Genomic DNA, 19,767 nt, shown 5'->3' on the forward strand with positions numbered 1-19,767 from the left:
TACCATGTTACCCAAACCAAAGGACTACAATGTCACTTAATTTTATCTAAGCGCGGCAATACGAATTATCTTGTTCTTCATGCAAGAATACGTATATTTATCCTCGGGGACCATATACAATGGCCACAAGCTTGACTATGGGAACACTTTAGCCGCGCCGCTGTTGCGTGACATCTGCGTCTATGCTAGAGCTATACGAAGGTGCTTTTCTTGACGCTGTGGTTCAAACAACTTCCTCTTTGTTACACTCGACTGTCTCTTTTTCAAACCAGGGCTCAATGCCACGTTACAGAAGTTAATGATAAGAACCCGCCTCAGCTTTGAATTCCACAGCAGATTTCTATCATTGAGGTCGCCATACACCACCACGAGTGAGTAGATCTCTCTCTTAGATCGTCGAAGCTCACGATCTAGCTTCACCGAAAGCTCTAATCCACTTATTCGCTCGCCGCCCTAAGCCATGAGTAGTGTGTGTCGAATCCTACCTGCTTCGTGGAGGAAATAAATCGTAGCCAGGTCAATTGTTCCTAGGAAAATAGGGATGGGCCATATACCTTATCCCCAACACGAAATTTTGGGTTCTATATATGAATTTGGTAAGTAAATGTAAATTTGTTGCTAGGAAAACTCGCAGCATTAGAATTAGCGATGTATGGAAGATCATCGTTTGAAAAGATGAAAGAGTTCTGAGTGTTCCTAGTCAGAGTCAATATATCAGATATAGAAGTTACAATTTAGATATAAAGAAAATAATAGATTTAGAAGGTTGAATATAGTATTATCCACTTTAGAATATATATATCTCTCTTTCAAGAATCAAGATATTTTTACTCTTCTAATTTTTTTACCAAAAATACGAACACTTCTAAGCCCTAAAATCCTCACTGTTGTATGTTTCTGTTTTTTGTTTCTTTGATTCGTTAGCAAATCACACTTCTTACTAACTCCCATGGGACAGACGTGTAGCATAGAAGAGTAGTCCCACCCAGGATTTAGGAGGCCAGAATAGCGAATAATTTCTGTTCTCCGCTACCTGGCATTGAGAAAGTCCGGTACTATGGTGCCTCCGCGTGGTCTGATAGCGTTTGCTCCCTCTAGCGAAAGGATAGACACCTCTTCGTGGTGGTGGAGACTAGTACACAAATACTGGTGGTTCTACAGAAGCTAAGACCTATCCTCGAGATCTTATGTCAGAGTATTAAGGAAGACATTTTGACGATCGAAGCCAACTTAGTATTGAAGATGATCATAGTAGACAGGGCATCAGGGACAAATGCGGAAATAGATATAAAAGGTAATAATGTTAAGCGAGCATTATGATAACACCTGAAGATATATTGCCTGTAGGTGTATATGACGATGACCTTTGGCCCTGTAACGCAAGTATTTCAATGTCTGTTCCCTGGAACAGGAGACCAACCCTTCTATATACGCTGCGTAGGTGAGTGATTGCTAGGTCGATATGGAGCTAGTTAAAATACTACGTAATAGAAATTGCTTAGATGCCATTATCATTGAATTTTACATGTTGATATATCTGAATACTATCCTCCAGCTAGACTATATCACTCAAGCTTGTTCCAAAAATCAATATTAGACAATAACATACATTTCTAAGAGTTTCATTCCCAAACAGCTGCTCCCACCACACAGTGTAGGCAACCAGACTGGGCGTGAAAAACTAGCCCGCGCGTGAGCAGAAGAAGCCTGCATGCTGGACTACCTACAGGGCCTCAACTCAGCCCGTAGACTGTCCTCTTAAAATACCCAACTCGGTAAGAACCGACGGAACCTGGCCAGAGCACCTGGGCCCGCACCCAGGTATGCCCCGGGGCCGCGCGGATGGTCGGCGCACATGCGGACGTCGGCCATGGTAACGCCCTCGGGCAGCTCTGCTGGGTCGATCCTCATCACGCCTAGAGACCCGCACTCAGCTTCTGCCGCGGCGACCTCGTCGGGGGTTGCATCCGGGCCGAGAGCGGCGAGGGTAGTGGTTGCAGAGATGCCAAGGAGGAGATAGAGGTAGGTGAGGGGTTTCATGTTGGAGTTATGAGCTTATAGAGTGGTGTAGTTAGCCTAAGAAAAATAAAGGAAAGGAAGACGAAGAGTGAAAGAGGGCTGATCAAGAAAGAAAGATAGGGGAAAGGGGATTTCGTACCTTTGAAACCTTACGCAGGAATACTGTAAGGGTATTTGGTGAGTGTAAAGGGGAAGGTGGTAGGCGCTAATCCTCTGGGAAATAAAGATATTAATAAGTTGGGAAGCGGTGGTCTTAATCCTGGCTGCTACTAGCGGGCAAGAATATAAGTCTCTCGTGCTGAGTGGGGCGTTGTGGGGTTCGGTGCTAGATCTCAGAGCTTAGCCTGGCGGAAAGCCTGCTTCTTTATATGGCTAAGACCGCCGACGTCGGGCGAACAGGCGACGTGGTCGAAAGTCGCCCCAGGCAGCCGGATTGGGTAGTACCCTTGTTTGCTGCCTGGTCACAGGGCAACCTTGATGGGGAAAAGCACTCACTTTCTAGGCAAGGATCTATCCAACCACTAGGCCTTCGGGTTGAGTCATAGAGCACAGTGAGGTCTCACCCTGTCACCGCTTCTATCTACGAAGGCATGCATATAGGGAATTCTCATATCTGGTTAGCATAGAGTGCCCAATGGCAAGAGTATGGCATGACTGGGTTCATCAATATAATGTCAGGGTTACAAAGACACGGTCCAGAACTCCATTCTCTCACAGGACACTGAAAGTGCCCCGGACCGGCCCGACCTTAGAGTGGGGAAACAACCATTTTCAAATAGTATTAAACGATTGGGGATCTGGGGAGCTTAATTAAATTTAGGGACCTTGTGGGGTGTTGCTCTGTTGATATCCCTGATGACTAGGTCGCGGAATCAAGTTTTTAACACACCAAATCATAGCGCCACGGAGATAGTCTCAAATAGAGGCGAAGCGGAGCTGTCGAGGTTCATGGCCTGCTTCCTCTTCTAAACTTGCCACTGTCATTAATCACTTTAGTGACACGGGGCTTCTTTCCCTCTCCTTTTTTTTGGCTAATGATGGGTTCCGGAGTCGAGACTTCCAAGTGGAAGGCACTCGGGGAAGCTCTTACCTATTGTGAATAAGCGTAAAAAAATGACTCGCGTGTCTCAGTTCAAAGTGGCTAAGTCGTCAAGGGTTCGAGAGAATCAACAGACGACAGGGGTGTTGATTGGTTGGCCACGATCATGATGGCGCTTTAGCGGCCCGACACACCGAGGTCTGTCCGATTGGCTATAGGCGAGATAGTAAGATACAGCAAGGGACGTAGAGAACCGCTCTAGAATACTAATCACACATCCTTGGACTGACAGGTAACCTGCCTAAGCGCAAAAACTCTGGGAGAGGCTACTGCCCTTGCCCTATATACAGTGTATGTCGGCGCAAAAAGCCTTAAAAGGCCAGTATATTGCTAAATAAACCTGGCTCTACATAGCTTAAGACAAGTAGAAAGACCATAATGAACAAACAGCTGCTCCGGGCTATCCATCTACTCTACTAATAGACCCACACGGGCATTCTCTAGCTGCATCATGCCAGTCTTACACTACATGGATTGCACGACTAGCAGGCCGGGGGATTGGTGCTGGTTTGAGATAACGAGGGGTTAACTAGGGTCGAGGTTGCGTTACACCTACGGCCGCTCTTGCGCATCAGAATCCTGCTCATCGAGACGAGGACCAAGCACGGTGATTAGTTCACGGAAGGCGGGGGACTATAGGGTGTGGATGGTAGTATCGTCTCTCGGATATAGATGCTCCGTTCTTAACAAGAAGAGGTATAAAAGGTAAGATCATTCCCAACCATCTAAGATATATCCAGCTAGGTCTATCCTTCTTACAGCAACACAGTCTGATATCCAGTCTCTCCGCTTGCCCAAGAACGCACATATCTTACCTACAATTGGTAGGCTCCTTGTTCTCTCTTCTGCATCTCAACCCCAATGAGCATACTTACCCTTCAGCATCTGTAGCCACCGCATCCACGATGAAGCTCCCTATCACTTTTATTAGCATGCTCGCCCTCTCCTCCGCGCTGACTCTCACCCCGCGAGCAGCGGAAGGGGACCCCGTCGTTGAATGCGGCGACCTCGACGTTATGACCGTCGACCCAGCCGACCTCCCCGCAGGCGTCGCCCCTAGCGACGTCCGTAAATGTCTGGACCACCCGCTCGGCCGGAACCGGCTCGTTAAGGGCGCATCGCTGGCGCCGCTCGACGCGGTGGATGCCTCGTTCTACAACAGCACGGTGGACACAGACACCAGCCCTGTGGAGGCTCGCTCAGACGGCCTCGGCGGCCTGCAGGAACGGGCGTGCTATAAGGATGCGCCATATGGGTGCTCTGGTGGATATTGCTGGAAGGCCTGCGGGGATACGAATAAGGGCGAGTGGTGCTGGACAGCGGCGAAAGCCGGCTTGGGCGCTTGGATTAAGTGCAGTAAATGGCAAGACTGTGGGACTGCGACGTATGCGTGTGGGAGGGGAGGGTGTCCATCCTGTGGGTGCGGTTGCTAGCGGGAAGGCTAGGTTGAGGTAGATAGTTAGTGTTAAGATTCGGCTAGTATTGGAGGATGGACGATCTAGGAAGTGCTTTCAAATTGGGCATAGGTACAATATATGGATATACTTTGCAGGCCTAGGTATTAATACGTTAGCTCGGAATATTCGTAATGTCCATAAAGGTTTATATCGGCAGCGGTTGCATCACATCTTTTTGATTGTCAGGCTAGAGTTACGAAAATATCCTTCTACGCTTTGCTCCCTTCTCCCCACAGTCCCGATACACTATTCCACACTATATCTGAGCACTATGCTCATATATTCCAGACTCCGATATATATAGTGCATGACATGACAAGGGAGCTCAATAGCGGAATTTGAGAATGATGATTTTGCTTTGGAGTTGCTACGGGAGGACATTTATAAAAGGGTTTGCTTGTATTGATCTCATATGTTCGGATTGCTTTATTACATTTTCTTCGATCATTCTAATTTCTATTGCCGATTGGGTGAGCGTATCATCGCCACCAGCGTATAGTCGGGGTAAGGTATAAAGGTATCAACCTCCCGGAACCCATACTTCGCATACAAAGGTCTCCCATCCGGAGAGGCTGAGAGGAAAACCTCCACACCTTCATCATCAGCGCGCTTTAGACCCCAATTGAGAAGCTTCGAGCCCAGTCCCTTGCCCTGGTAGGAAGGGTGAACACCCAGCATATCGAGATCTATACATAACAATTAGTGATTGCTCTGCTCTCATTTGTTGATTGCAACAAGCATAAAGAAAAGAATGGAACCTTCCAACGAAAATAAAGAAAAAGCAGGAAAAACGTACAATAGTGAGGCCTCTCCCCCATCCACTTCTCATGTCGTGATTCCATACCATAGAAGAACCGATCGCAAAGCTCCTTATCGCTACTAGGAGGCCAAGCGATCTGTTCCTGTCGATCGCAATCTAAAGGTGCGGGACGCTTCCATTTCGCGAACGCGGCAATGGGGCCACTTTCCGACCCCTCCGTCACCTTGAGAAATATTTCGCTAGTCTCGCCTGCGATTGAGCGCTGGATATCGGTGCTGAATGATTTCACCCACCATTCGGTCACGTCTGGCTTGTTTGGGAACATAGTTGTGTCGAGATCGCTGCGGAAAGTGGCATAGAAGACTTGTGTGAGAGCGGGCGCGTCCGCGGGGGACGCGGGGTAGATCTCCAATGACATTTTGGGGGTTGTGATTGGAGTTTTCTGACAGTTTGAGGTGGTGATATTAGTATGTAGTCGTATAGGCACTAGAACAATGTCCAATGGCGTAGGTTGTGTGGTGAATTGGGATTTTTGGAGGTCGAAATTCGGTCTTAGGTGCTGAGTAGTGGGGGTGGAGAAGGCAAAGTGGATTTCAAATCCGCACAGCTCTACAAATATGCTGTACAAGAATGAAAGTCTTGTATGGCTTCAAAGGCAATAGCTCTGTATATATTAGTGGAAGTGAGAATAATATCCGTGGCAATTTTGACGTCAAGGGCTAATTCGTCCAATGAATATTAGACATAAGGTTATGCTATTAGACTCAACTGAGATACTTGGTTCAATAGTTGAAAGTCGAAAAAGACGTTTATACTTATATCTATACCTAGATGTATGCAAGTTTAAGTATACTGCACAACATACTGCGCTTGGCACATAAAATCAATAGGCTCGGAATGAGGCGTATATCTACACGCCCCTGACAGGTCACATGCGGCATCCAAGGGAGGCAATACGAACGTGCCAGCTTGCTTCGTTTCTCTGCACTATCAATCCCCCCATCTAATATGTGACAGTTAAGTACTCCGTACATATTCTTAGAAAGAACTCTAGCCATCAATTATCCCCCAGCCCACCAAGTCATACATATGCTATAACATGCAAACTCAAAGCTGATAATACAAAGTATTTTCCTCGTTGATGGTGTAATTTTCTACTGGAGCTTAATTATCTGATTATAAGCATTCTCCCAATGGCGATAACTCGACATGCTCTGAGATCATATATAAGCAAAGTGTCGCCATACCACGCCATCTCGCATAAACCACCATCATCTCTCCAAAAATGGCGACTAGTTCCAATAAGAAATTGATATCAGACCCATCAACGGGGAATTGTTGTCAAGCCGAACTGACTTTCTAAGCCGAGGTGACTTTCTAAGCCGAGGTGACTTTCTAAGCCGAGGCGGGGCAAGTTCGATAAGAAAATCGTGGCCCCTTGTGATCCTTGAAGTCTTCAAACATCCTAACCAACAGGCATTTTCAGAAATATCCTAATTATGGGCGACGCGCCAATCTCATCCGAGCATGTTCTGGTTGTTTTCTACCAAGCAATGCCAGAAGAGCTGGAAGATGTGATCCGACAGAAATTCTCCGATGCCGAGGTCACTATTCACCAGTCTCAGGGAGGTGTTCCTGTGCCACCTGGTAAGTGACTATCAGTATTAAAAGATTCGTGATGGAAATTAAATGTCCAGAATTATATCAAACTGCCACCGTCCTTGTAACTTTCACGGATCTTCCAGATCTCAAGGACTCGAAGAAGTAAGCTCCCACCCCAATTGTTTCTACTTTGTATTAACCTAGTTCTGTAGCCTTAAACTAATTCACACCTTCTCTGCTGGTGTGGATCATCTTTTGAAACACCCAATTTTGCAAGAAAGCAATATCCCGATCACTACAAGCTCGGGTATCCACGGTCCCCCAATTGCAGAATGGACCGTGATGAACTGGCTAGTCACATCCCGTAAACATTCCTTGAGCTACGAGGCCCAGAAATTACATGTCTGGGAAGATAAAGCCCCATACACGAAAGGCATACATGATCAAGTGGGCAAGAAGGTTGGTATTCTAGGATATGGAAGTATCGGGCGCCAAAGTATGTTTCACCCTCGATATACACTATTATCAAAGAACCATGTCTAAATTTCCTACAGTCGCCCGCGTCTCGAAAGCATTAGGTATGACCGTCTACGCATACACGGCCACCCCGCGCCAAACACCCGAATCCCGCCGTGACACAGGCTACATCGTGCCCGGTACCGGAGACCCAGACGGGTCTATCCCAACATCTTGGCATCACGGAACAGACCGGGAATCCATCCATTCTTTCTTGGCTCTCGGGCTGGATCATCTCGTGATCTCACTGCCATTGACTCCGCAAACAACCCGTCTCCTCGGCGCAGAGGAATTCGCCATCCTATCTGACAACTCCCATCACCATGCGAGCAAGCCTTACGTGACGAACATCTCGCGAGGCAAGGTTATCGATCAGAAGGCTTTGGTGGATGCATTGAATTCGGGTATCTTGGGCGGTGCCGCCCTTGATGTTACTGACCCTGAACCTCTTCCAAAGGATGATCCTCTGTGGGATGCGGCCAATGTTCAGATCAGTCCACATGTCAGTGGTCTTGGGATGGAATATCTCTCGCGCTCTCTTGATATCCTCCAGGTAAACTTGGGGCGTATCGCTAGGGGCGAGCCGTTGATCAACTCTTATGTACGGGGGAAAGGGTATTAGATTTTACATATCAGGGATTGACAGTGATGCCCCAAGGCTGGATGACATCTGAATGTACTGTCTGCTTCACCGAGGTGGGGATCATAAGTCAGCACAACTTCGTCGAAGCGCTGTCCCAACAATTGTCGTATTTCATTCCCTATTTCTACTCGGTACATTGTCTCCCCACAAGATGTGTAAAGCCTCCAACTCTCGCCGTCGTCGCCGTTTCTCCGCTGCTTCCTGGCTCATGTCCCATAACACTTCCTTTTTTATATAGTCGCGATGCTTTTTCACATGCTCCTCTGCCTCTGTTACGATCTATATCACTGTCAGCCTTCATCTCACAACCAATCACAGGGATTAGACTTACCAAGTATCCGTCCGCTGTTGAAATCTCGCAGCTTATGTAGTAACCAGGTCCCACGTATCCAATTTTGCTGAAGCGACTTGTCGTTTGTCTCATTATAATATTGCACCCGTGGCATATAAATGAATAGTTTTCTCGTTTTGGAGCCTGCGATTGTGGTGGTGCAGATGAGGTCTCCATGTCGCTGAGATCCGAAATGATGGGAAAAGGGGGATTGAAGAGAGGTCTGGGAATATGCAGGTCCAGGTTGATTATTGGATGGTGTTTTACTTTTTTAATGCAAAGGAATGAAGAAAAAGCAAAGAAAGGAAAAGCAACTCCCGCCAATAATATCAAGGATTATTGAATTCCGCATCTGGAAATCGGCAAGAACTTTTGTATGTTTCGAAACCTCATACTATACTGTTTAATCTCAACAATCTAGACATTTAGGCAGCTTTGCCTGTTCGACCTGTCTCATTGCTATATTATTACATATCATAAGTACATCTAAATCCCTCCTCAATAACCACACCGATAAAACCGCAACCAGCAACAGCCAATGCCCATGGATTCACCAAGTCCCGCAAACCAGGCCAAAAACTGTTCTTCTCTACCTGCCACTGTCGCAGCTGTCCATATTTATGTGGATCCTGAGACTTATAGCGCTCTTCCTGGTTAGCCTCAGTTTCCTTGTCACCACCCAAAAACCGAAGGAAGAGGTAGTTCGCAACAGGGCCCAATATCACAACCGGATTGAATGGACCAGCCATGTTAAGCAAAGCGAAAGAAACATGAACCAAAGTGTCCCCAAGGTAACTATACAACCATCAGCACATGCCATCCGATATGAAGGGCAATATATATATCACGACCAACTTACTTCGGATGCCTCACCAAACCCCAAACACCATGCCGACACAAATCCGTCCGTTCCTGTCGATGCAGCGCAAGCTGCATATCCGCCATAGCCTCCAATGCAAACCCAGCACCAAAAACCCCAACAGCAAGTGCCCTCACAACATCCACCACTTCATCCCCAATCGAAAGCCCAGTATCCATAGTAAACGGAACCGTGAACGACAAAGAGATAACACTCAACACCGCAGCTTCCGGTAAAAAGATCCTTAAAAAGGCACCCTTCCAAAATCCAGGCTCTTTTTTAACTGCCTCGTACCGCGCATCATCTCTCCCGCGAGAAAACGACCGATACGCGATCCGGGCAAAGAGCCTCGTGCCCCAGATAGCGACGCAGCTTAGGAGAACCCTTTTCGTCCATGGGAGAGCTGCGTAAGCTGTTCCGAATGAGATGCCGTGTTTGGTCATTGGTTGGCCGATGGCGGTCCACCAGGCATTGAGGACTTGGGCGGACGGCCAGAGCCAGTCTTTTAGTTCGACTCTGTTTGTTGCATCGGCTGCGATGTAGGTTGCTAATGAGAGGGAGGAGTACAGGGCGAAGGAGGGTAGAAGGGTTGATCTTAGGATTCCTACATCGCCGGGTGTTATGTTGCTTCTGAGGGGTGGGGAGTGGAGATAGCTAGAGGACTGGTTCTCTAGAGTTGAGGGGGGGATTAAGTATGCCATTTTGGCACATTGTTTGGAATATTGAGGGAGTAGATTATAAAATCGTGGTTTTATAGCTTTGAGGCTCCTCCCGGGACCAGTTAGTTACGGGTTGATGTCAAGATTATGTCACTGTCAAGTCGGCATCCGGTCTTGAACCGCCAAGTTGAACTAAATATTTGTATAATTGCATTGAACTTTTAGAAAAGTGATATAAAGTACATATCAAGTACACATGTGTAAGAATACCTATGAAAACCGAGGCCATGAAGCCCGATTTGCATCTTACACTTGAACAAACTACCGGAGAAGGGGGAAATGAAATATTCTCTTTATTGTAATAAATTGAATATACCAGATTCAATGGATCTCTCATATTTAATCTATAAAATAAATAAGAAGTAATGTTTAAGTACATGGATGAGATGACACATGGTCCTGGAGGTAAATATAGGAAGATCAGGTTAACAGTCAGCGGAGAGCACCTCTTTCAAGGTATGCTAGGGGCATAGCCAGCCTTAATTGTTTTCGTGGTTTGCGATATTTCTCAAATGTCGTGAAATGACGGTAGCAAGGTCAATTTCAATACCAAAAGGCGATCCATCCTTGTTCTTGTATCGTTGCTTCATAATGAGCATCAACCGGTCGTTCCAGAACGGCGAGCAGGTTGCAAGATCAGCTGCTGAGAATGCTGTAGCATTGTTGTCTTCGTCGGTGTATAAATCCTCAGGCATACTCCGTCTGAAGGAGTTCGAGTCGGAAGACAAGTCAACCGAGCAGGTTAACCCGAGATCATGCAGGTCGCAACCATCGGGGATACGTTCTAAGGGAAGTCTGTTGGTGGGTCGTTTCCGAACCTTGCTGTCCTTCTTCGAGGATTCATCGGTGGAATGGTCCATTTCCTTGCGGATGAGATATGCCCGGGGATCATGAGGAGAGAGCGTTGTGGTAGAGACCGGTTCGCCGACCGAAGTTTGCGACGAGGTTAACGCAGATTTTGCGGCAAGATATCGACTACGATGAGGTGAATGCGATACTGGGGCAGACTGTGAAGTGGATGGTTTATCGCCCCGCCCGAAGCGTGTGCGACTGTTCTGGATGGCTTCTTTCTTCCGCCTTTCGAAGTCAAGTGCTTTCTCAAGATCGGACAATTCATCATGACTGACGCCTCGATGAAGTTGAGCCGCCCATCTTTCAAGGACCGGACGTCCTCGACCGCTATCTATGGACTCTGGAATATGATCGCCATGCCGATGATGAGTGTCTTCTGGAGTGATGGTAGTCTTGGATGGACTGTCTGAGCAACCATCACTCTGCCCATCCACTTGCACAATATTTGGTGAAGTGTCCCTGGGTAATCCAAATCTTTCCTGGGCAAGGAAAGAAAGCGGCGAATCTGGTTCTTGGGTCGGTCCTTCCTCAACAAGGTTTTGCTCTAGCGAGACTTGTGTAGTCCTCTGAAACCAAGTGTCTAAAGCCCCGTTCCCATATCGATTTCGATCACGTTCCCTCTCGGCGTGCCGGGCGCTTGAAATGCGATTAGTCTCAGCGGATGACTCGGTCGATGCTTGCGGATCTTGTCGACGCCGTCTCACTGGCGACGTAAACGGACTTGTCATGTCTGAGTTTGGCAAATGCTGGATATTTTGCGAAACACTCTCCCTACGGGTTGGCCCTTTCAGGCTACTGCTAGAGAGAAGTACAGGACTTGTTTGGTCCAGAGGATCCCTTCCGCCTCGCGGTGTTTGAAATGAGGCATTGATTCGCGAGATAGACCACGGATTGACGAACCTGGAATGTTTCTTTGTGGAGGTAAGCGTTTCGTTAGGACTTTCGGGACCCTTGCTGCTAGAAGGAATTACAGGCGAAAAGACGCACTGATACGAGACCGGCTTCGGTGAGAGAGACGTAAAGGGTATAGGCTCACTGAAGGGGTCGTCAGGATCCGCAGGTTCTGTAGCTGGCTTCCTAGCCATCAAAAGCCCGAACCCTTCTGAGCTTTCATTGCGGTTGCAAACACCCTCTTTGCCTTCCGTGGAGGCTTTTGTCTCCGCCCCTTCTATTTTACCGTAGTGGTTGCGAAACAAATTCTCTACCAAGCCCAAGACTACATCTGGGTCTTCGAAGAGCAGATCGTCTTTCGCTGGCTCGATGTTGACATCGTATGTTCCTCGAGGACAGCGGATGTGCAAGCAGAGGAAAGGATCAATAACCGATTTGGAGAATTCGTTTTTGGATGCGGCGCCACGAACATATGGCTTGAAAATCCTAACAAGCTCATGTCCAATGCCCCTGCTACTAGAGAGAGGGCGGCCATCCACGCTAATGTATTGGCCTGCACTGTTGATCTTCGAGGTGTCTACTTAACTTGGTTGGTAATCACATCATCGGGCGTCGATCAAGATGAGCTCACCGAATTGTGTCTTTGGAAGAAAGGCGATGGCCTCATAATCTTTCTGATCTGATGATCCTCGTTCGTCCCCAGTGGTGCTATGGGAGGAAAGTCGCCTCAAGACACAACAAGAGGACACTTCTGTGCCGGTTACCTTGAGAGCTGCATCCGAGAGCGAGGCGTCTGCGCTTGGTGCGTATGTCCAATTGCTGTTTTCGTTTTTTGCCTTGAGAACTTTGAGTGAGAGCCTCTTTGATGGTTGAGCTATAGCATATGCTTGGAGAAGCTTTTTGATTCTCGTGAGATTTCTCGCGGCACCCTTCAAGGCAGTCTGCCTGCGAACAGGAATGTGTTTGAGAAAGTCCGTGATACGGACAGTTGTGCCCACAGGATGTGACGTCGGCTGTGATCTGCGATGAAAGGTTAGCGGAGGCAGGAAGACAAAAAGCTCGCGCGGTCAGCATACCCAGTAAGCTCTCCGTTTTTTCCGTACTTCAAACATAACCCGGCGACTTCAGACGCAACCCGAGTGGTGACAGCAAGTACACCGGACATCTCCGCGACACTAGCAAGTGCCTCACCACGAAATCCCAATGATGACCCACCGACATTTTTCAGATCATCTAAAGTCTGGATCTTGCTGGTAAAAGCTCGTTTGCAGACATGTTGCTGGTCCTCTGGAGAGATGCCATGGCCATTGTCTTTGAGCTGTATGACGTCCACGGTGTTTTGTGAAATTTCAATTTGCAACGACGTAGCAGAAGCATCAAGGGCATTGTCTACAAGTTCCTTCACAACGGAGTAGGGATCGGAGATAACAGATGTGGAGCCAATCGCCCGGATTGTTTTCTGAGGAAGGGCCTCAATCGGCATTCTGCACGCCTGGTATTAGATTTTCATCTCCGAATGCACAACAAATTGTTTCATCCAGCTAGTTGGGGTTAGAAAAAACATGCAAACAATTTCAATGGGTGATATTCGACGAATGTTTGACTCGGCAAATGTTGAAGGAAGATGAGATTGTCTTGGCACCCGAGGTCACGTGGAGTTGATGCCTTATGCTACGGGATTCTAGCTCATAGTTTGTATGGAGTTTTCTCTCTTCATCTCTCATTCTCACCCTCATCTCCTCCACCCATTAATTACCTAAAGTGTTTCCTTCTTTCCCCTGCTGCCTGTAGCTCATGGATTTGATACCTGATGAATAATGATGGTTCCTGTGGTCACCTGACCGTGGTTACGGAACTTTTAAGCTTCCGGGTCCCCACATATACCAGATTAAGCCTAGCGCCTTTTTGCTTCATCCTGTACAACCCAATCTACGCAGCGGTATAGACCCCAAAGGTCAAAACGCCATTTCTAGAGGATATTCCTTGATATCTCATCTTGGCCTGCTTTCTGACCGCTCCTCGCACCGGTTTATCAAATGTTGAAAGCTTATAAGGCCGACTATCTTGCAATAGTAATTCAAGTATCGTAATTATTCTGCTGGTCTTATTTCAGAAAATGAGGCATTAGGGCATCGATATTGCCTAGAAATGGGGGCTTGACCCCTGGCGTCGATACCGCTGCCTACATAATCACTTTTTATCGTACCCGAATGGTAACAAAATGATACTTATCACCTCGACTATTCCGACGTGGATTCCCTCAATAGTCCCTACTCATTAGTCTGCGGTAGATACTCACAGGCAACGACTCGCTAGTATAACAGATCTTTCAGACGTCTTCGTTGAATCTATAACACCAGATCCTTTCGACGGTAAACCTTTCCAACTAGAAAGTAAACCGGAGTATATCCAATGTATCCGAGATGGCCTCAATAAACCTTGAACCCAGTACTTTAAAAGTCCCCGAAATTGCCAATCTAGTATGTATCAGAATCCATGACTGCAAATCAAAATTTGCACATATTCAGAGTCGATGATGGTCTACTGGCTCATAGTTGCTTGTAAAAGTAGCAATGCTGAGGTTCGTTCTTTTTCTACGATCAACTAGCTTGCGAAGAATTATTTACTCAAGGACTCTGTTTTGAAAATGTTCTCATTGCATATGTAGATGAGCTAAGGAGCTCAGCAGTAACTGCTTCCTAGTTTGTATTTGGACCAAGACATCGGTCATATTGGCATACCCACTTGCACTTGGGTAAATCCACGCCTTCAGGCTGTTTTGTATTGTAGACATTGTGGACTGATGCAAACAGTTTCTTGCAGCCAAATTCTCTGGCTTGTTTGCAGGGCCAACGAGCTAACATAGTGTCTTTCCATATTGATCTTGGCCTGTATGTCTTCTTATAATCTGGGTCTGGGCATTTTCATCTGCCGTCTAAAGCGTTGATTTGGGAGCGTATCCCATCCAGGTATTATTCTCCCCTCCACGCTTTTGAGTGGGATATATTTTGAAATGCCGGAAGGCTTTTGGCAGTTCCATAAATTGTCCCACGTTTTATATTTATCTATTTAGTCAGCTTTGCAAAATCACGTAGTGTATAGACGTGGTGGGTGCACTTACTTCCAAGGTTTAATATATAAAGCAACTGTTAGACCCCCGCATAGTTACCGAAGAATATATTCCCTGCGCTCTTTTGGCTAACTTGTAGTTGAACATGGTATAACTACTGTTGTGCGTGGCGGCGTCGTCTATGACAGAAAACTGACATCCCACCAGTCGCTTCGGGGATTCCCTGAATGAATAAATAATAGTTAGTACAAATGTTTGAAAAGAAAGAACACATTGACTCACTTCACAGTTGCAACCAGTCATTTATAAATATAATTCGTGTGCTTATGAATAGGTAAGAGATGTGGAGAGAGGGAGAGGGTAAAAAGTCTCTGGAATCCAATTTATGGGAAGCGGGTATTTATAACCGCCAGCAGACAAGAAACAAACTGCTCAGTCTGTAGCAAACAAGTAAGATGGGATGGCCAAAGTACAACAATGATATACTTGTGTCTATGAATATAGGATTAATATACTTGTGTCTATGAATATAGGATTATGGGAATCGTGGGCTCCAGTAGCGGCACGTCCAAGTCCAGGAACATTGTGAGCCAAAACGGCAGCGAAGAAATCATCTGTAAATTGATGGATACGCCTTAGGGGGGCTTCTCAACAGGACCTGACTTCGATGGACGGCTTGAAAAAATTGGTCATCATTTAAAGGTTGGGAATTATAGGAAAGAGTTGACTTTGTTTCATAGAAGAATAGGCAGCTCTTATATGTTGGATCTCAAGAAGTAGTATTGAAGTGACTCACTTGGATCTCATTGTTCGGCACACCGCAGCTCAGCTGGCGATGGTACAGAAAAAATTGTCCTGTTTGGTATATGTAGTCACCCATTCACTTGATGGGAGCCGCGGCAAAGAGAAGATAAAAGAGGGGGAAAGGAGGAATCTGTGCGGGAGCTTGAAGAGACGCAAAACAAACAACAAGCGTAGCGTATGCTCAAGAGGCCAGCTCATGTGTCTACCCTGTTCTGCCCTGTGTCTAGGCCTGGCATGGAAGGCGCCAAAGTTAACACCCTGAAAATATGTGCGGGTTTCCTGAAAAGCCTCACCTGGTCCAAAGTCTGTGTGTCATCGGAAGCCAGTCATATATTACAGCCAAACCCTTTTAAAATCATCCCACTACTTTGAGGGGGCTGCCGCAGGGGTGGATAATCAAGTTGTGAGTTCATTGGCTATCGTTTAATGCCGGCGTTGGCATCACCCCCTTTAGCGCGCACGTACTCAGCCATAACCGCCCATCACACCCGGGCGCACCCCTATCTCTCACGACGCTAAAAATGGCATCCTTTTGTGTAGGTTTATATTGGCTACGCTGGCCTTGTTATGCTCACAAGAACGCTTGATGCGGCGCTACTAGCCTAGAGTGGAACAGCCACCAGCGTTAATCCTCTAAACAATTGGCTATGGGGGTCCCCTAGCGTATACCCATACGTGACATGTGTGGACTAATCCTACCTAAGCTATCGTCCAATTGCTAATCCAGCCTTACCAACTCTAACGACATTATAGCCACTACATATTTGAACAAAGCGACGGTGATTATATTTAAGATACCCTTGAGACCTCTCAGGGATTGTTGTCCAGTTGTTCTGTTTCACCTTGCCAACTTCTCATCTAGCGCGCGCGAGATGATCCTTGAAATCCCTCATGTGCAGAGATCATGTCCATCACACGTCCGTTCACAGTTAGAAACAATGAGTTTTGACTTACAAAAGGAACATATAATTCCAATCGCGACAAGAAAAACGGGATACCTATTCATTTTAGCTAAATCACCTTATTTTCACTATCCAGCCTTAACACTCTGAGTTACTCTGTCTTGCTTCGTTAAGGCTACGATCTTCTCGTTCCTTGTCTAGATATCAACCATGTCCGACAAGGAAGGGTCCCCCAATCAGCAGTCCAGCCCCCTTTCAGCCCCCGAGCGGTACAAAGTTTTCACACCAGAGTTCGACACAGTAGCCTACGATCCTCTGGACCCCGCCAAGCGATACCACACCGGCATCTTCGTTGAAACAGATCCGAAGACTCACGCAGGAGATCAATTTCATGTCACCGGCGACGTCATCGCCCGCAATGGCATGCGCTTTGAAGTGAAATCTGACTTTGTTCCTGTGGCGGACATATGTTTTCACAGAAACACAGAGATTGGATGGATTCACAAAGCCGATTATCCAAGAATACAACCTATCTTGGAAGCCTTGCCTAGACCGACCAAGCAGCAGGGACTTGACTTTTGGAGCTTGGATCCAGAGAAGCGAAATAAGCTTACCTGGACAAAGGAGGATGGGGAGCTCTATGGACCAGACGAACCAAGACGGCCAATCATGAAGTGCAATGAATGGACACATCAGCTTGCGATTCCGAAGTTGCGAGAAGTTGGAATCTTACATAGCTAGATTTGCGGTATGGGAAGGAGGCTGTTTCTGGAGCCAGAAGTGGTCATTGTCGGCGTCCTTTTCACAGGACATCATATTCATGGTAAATATATTAAACTAGTTGAAGATCTATCACGTCTCATTGTCTTGCCTCGAACAAAATAGGTGGTCTCCTAGTGATGGGTAGAAGACATCTCAGCCCCAAAGAATATTCAGCTTTGCCAGTATACTGTCTTTCTTGAGAGGCACATTCTCCGGGTCATTGTTAGCCTCGTCTATCGCTTGTTGAACCGGTACCATCTTTAGGGGAATAATCTCTGTCCGGCGAATCCACTTATAGCCCCCGTACGCGAAAAGGACGAGTGGAATGTCCCTAGTTCGAGAGTTAGTAGGCTGCACATAATGCGACAAGGAAGATACCCACAGATAAGACGATACAAATGAGGCAGGGTCCCAGTTTCCAGCTGTGAAAACTGCGAATCCTCCAGTCAGGAGAATGAGGACGCAAGAGACTAACGCGAACCAGCTTGTGAATCCTTGGTAATGTCAGTATGAAAGCCCTTCAATGACATGAAAACAGTGATACACACTGGTAATACGATTATGCCACGGCAACTCTGTTGGTGATATGCCCTGTTTATCGAGCGCTTGCAACAGACGAATATGGTTCAAAGCGATGGTGATCCACGAGACCAAGGTACCAGCTGCGGTCAAATCAACGAACCACCAGAAGACATTCATGGCGTTGTTGGAAACACACATGTAAGCCAACAAAGAGAAGGCAACCTGCAAAAGCACACACATGTATGGTACACCCCACTTGGTGGTGCGCAGGAATATCTTCGGAGCATGGCCCTTGATCGCAAGACCATATAATGTTCTCGTTCCAGCCAGAATACTCTGGTTCGATGCAGACCACGCAGAGGTTAAGCACACGGCATTCACAACGGAAGGAATAGCCTTGATACCTGCATCCCCGGCAGCAATGACGAACGGACTCGTGGTCGCCGTGCCAGAGTCGGAGCCAAGACGTTTATCTGCGCTGGAGACCAACATGCCCACGACTAAGACAGCGGCTATGTAGAAGATAGACACTCGTGCAAACACCCTTTTGCAGGCTTTGGGAATATTATGCCGTGGGTTTCTTGTTTCCGCAGCGGCCGTGGCCAAAGATTCCACACCTGCAAACGAGTAGACTGCATTGGTCATGACAGCCCAGAACCCTAGGAAGCGTCCCAAAGGTCCAGTAGCGATATACTCAACGAACGGGCCGGGGTCTTTCCAGTAGTGGAACCCTTTTCGGGGCACACCAGGCACACCACCGAGATCAATGACAAGTCCTAGAATGACCACAAAAACAACCAACAGGATTTTAAGAATCGCAAAAACGAACTCGATCTCGCCATAGACACGGATAAATGAGATGGCAACAACCACAGACACAATTATGAGGACAGTCACCCAGACCGCAGCACTAATATCGGTCCAGTATTGAATAAGGACCACACTGGCAGAGATCTCACTCGGAACGCTGATAAAGCATCCATAGACAACATTCCAGCCGACCGCGAATGCCAGCGCAGGGTCAACCAAAATCTCCGCATGTCGGACAAATGAACCAGTAACTGGTAGCAGGGCTGAGACTTCTCCCAGTGCAAATTGAATGCTACAGACTACCAGGCCGATAAACAAGTAGCCTAGCAGGGCGCCTAGAGGACCACCCGTGGCGATCGAACCACCTAGACCAAGAAAGAGACCTGTACCCTATAGTAAGTCAGAAAAAAGTGGTTATCTCAATAATGGTCTACATACAATTGCACCGGCAATGGCAATCATTTGAATATGGCGTTGCCCCAGACCCCGGATCAAGCTTTGGCGCTCATACTGAGTAACGATCTGCCCGTTGTCGGCGATGGCACCGCTCGATGGACCCGATTGTGGGGTGAAGTCTTGATCTTCCACATCCTGTAAATTCTGGACGGTATATCGACTCCCTGTTTTAGAGCTCTGGTCCTCGAATACCATGGCGTCGTTGCAGGAAGGAAAAGCTTCCAAAGAGAAAATATTTCCACGCGAGGGTCAAGTAGGTCAATCACACCATTTGACTGGTCGATGAGGAGAGACTAATTTTTGTTTATCAAGTGGGTTCAAAGCTTTCGCGTAACGGAATTTACATTAAAGGCGATATCGCTTCGGCTGAAACCCGAAGTTGGGGGCGGGGGAAAGGGAGTTCGAATTAAGTATCATGCATAAGTTGATTGGCTCATTACATGATGCGATGTCGATAGAGCAGATGTGAACAGTAGGAGACGCAATGCATTAATCGAACATTATGTTGTATCTCACACAGGGGGTCTGCGAGCTGTTCCAGTGTACAACATAGGTTCCACAGGCTTTTTTAACTTCAACCGAGAACAAGGCTAGCCCTATATTATTGATATAGGCCTTTCCACCCGTCTTCAGGATGTATCAGAATATCTCACAAACCGTACATGGAGATAAATTCCATTTGAAATGCTGAAA

The 19,767-nt window shown here is 47.0% G+C and overlaps 8 protein-coding genes across 8 annotated transcripts; 3 read left to right on the forward strand and 5 right to left on the reverse strand.

Moving 5' to 3' along the window:
* Window positions 1-1,758: 1,758 nt before the first annotated feature.
* On the reverse strand, window positions 1,759-2,040 carry PGRI_083810 (uncharacterized protein; the record flags this gene model as incomplete). The annotated part of the gene is made up of 1 exon (XM_040796095.1): window positions 1,759-2,040. One exon carries the CDS (start codon window positions 2,038-2,040, stop codon window positions 1,759-1,761), a length of 282 nt encoding a protein of 93 aa, XP_040650633.1.
* A 1,983-nt stretch (window positions 2,041-4,023) lies between these two features.
* PGRI_083820 (uncharacterized protein) lies at window positions 4,024-4,551 on the forward strand (the record flags this gene model as incomplete). Its single annotated transcript, XM_040796096.1, has 1 exon — window positions 4,024-4,551. The coding sequence occupies one exon, from the start codon at window positions 4,024-4,026 to the stop codon at window positions 4,549-4,551; it is 528 nt and encodes a 175-aa protein (XP_040650634.1).
* A 480-nt stretch (window positions 4,552-5,031) lies between these two features.
* On the reverse strand, window positions 5,032-5,753 carry PGRI_083830 (Acyl-CoA N-acyltransferase; the record flags this gene model as incomplete). The annotated part of the gene is made up of 2 exons (XM_040796097.1): window positions 5,032-5,261; window positions 5,372-5,753. The coding sequence occupies 2 exons, from the start codon at window positions 5,751-5,753 to the stop codon at window positions 5,032-5,034; spliced, it is 612 nt and encodes a 203-aa protein (XP_040650635.1).
* A 1,081-nt stretch (window positions 5,754-6,834) lies between these two features.
* Window positions 6,835-8,075, forward strand: PGRI_083840 (D-isomer specific 2-hydroxyacid dehydrogenase family protein; the record flags this gene model as incomplete). The annotated part of the gene is made up of 4 exons (XM_040796098.1): window positions 6,835-6,982; window positions 7,033-7,099; window positions 7,150-7,433; window positions 7,492-8,075. The coding sequence occupies 4 exons, from the start codon at window positions 6,835-6,837 to the stop codon at window positions 8,073-8,075; spliced, it is 1,083 nt and encodes a 360-aa protein (XP_040650636.1).
* Window positions 8,076-8,894: 819 nt separating this feature from the next.
* PGRI_083850 (DUF1295 domain protein) lies at window positions 8,895-9,987 on the reverse strand (the record flags this gene model as incomplete). The annotated part of the gene is made up of 2 exons (XM_040796099.1): window positions 8,895-9,222; window positions 9,287-9,987. 2 exons carry the CDS (start codon window positions 9,985-9,987, stop codon window positions 8,895-8,897), a joined length of 1,029 nt encoding a protein of 342 aa, XP_040650637.1.
* A 497-nt stretch (window positions 9,988-10,484) lies between these two features.
* Window positions 10,485-13,231, reverse strand: PGRI_083860 (putative DNA mismatch repair protein; the record flags this gene model as incomplete). The annotated part of the gene is made up of 3 exons (XM_040796100.1): window positions 10,485-12,325; window positions 12,380-12,768; window positions 12,825-13,231. The coding sequence occupies 3 exons, from the start codon at window positions 13,229-13,231 to the stop codon at window positions 10,485-10,487; spliced, it is 2,637 nt and encodes an 878-aa protein (XP_040650638.1).
* Window positions 13,232-16,734: 3,503 nt separating this feature from the next.
* On the forward strand, window positions 16,735-17,265 carry PGRI_083870 (uncharacterized protein; the record flags this gene model as incomplete). Its single annotated transcript, XM_040796101.1, has 1 exon — window positions 16,735-17,265. The coding sequence occupies one exon, from the start codon at window positions 16,735-16,737 to the stop codon at window positions 17,263-17,265; it is 531 nt and encodes a 176-aa protein (XP_040650639.1).
* Window positions 17,266-17,439: 174 nt separating this feature from the next.
* Window positions 17,440-19,269, reverse strand: PGRI_083880 (aromatic amino acid and leucine permease; the record flags this gene model as incomplete). Its single annotated transcript, XM_040796102.1, has 4 exons — window positions 17,440-17,617; window positions 17,669-17,780; window positions 17,835-19,008; window positions 19,057-19,269. 4 exons carry the CDS (start codon window positions 19,267-19,269, stop codon window positions 17,440-17,442), a joined length of 1,677 nt encoding a protein of 558 aa, XP_040650640.1.
* Window positions 19,270-19,767: the final 498 nt, after the last annotated feature.

The sequence above is a fragment of the Penicillium griseofulvum genome (genome assembly GCF_001561935.1).
Source record: "Penicillium griseofulvum strain PG3 chromosome Unknown contig_10, whole genome shotgun sequence".
Lineage (NCBI taxonomy): Eukaryota > Fungi > Ascomycota > Eurotiomycetes > Eurotiales > Aspergillaceae > Penicillium > Penicillium griseofulvum.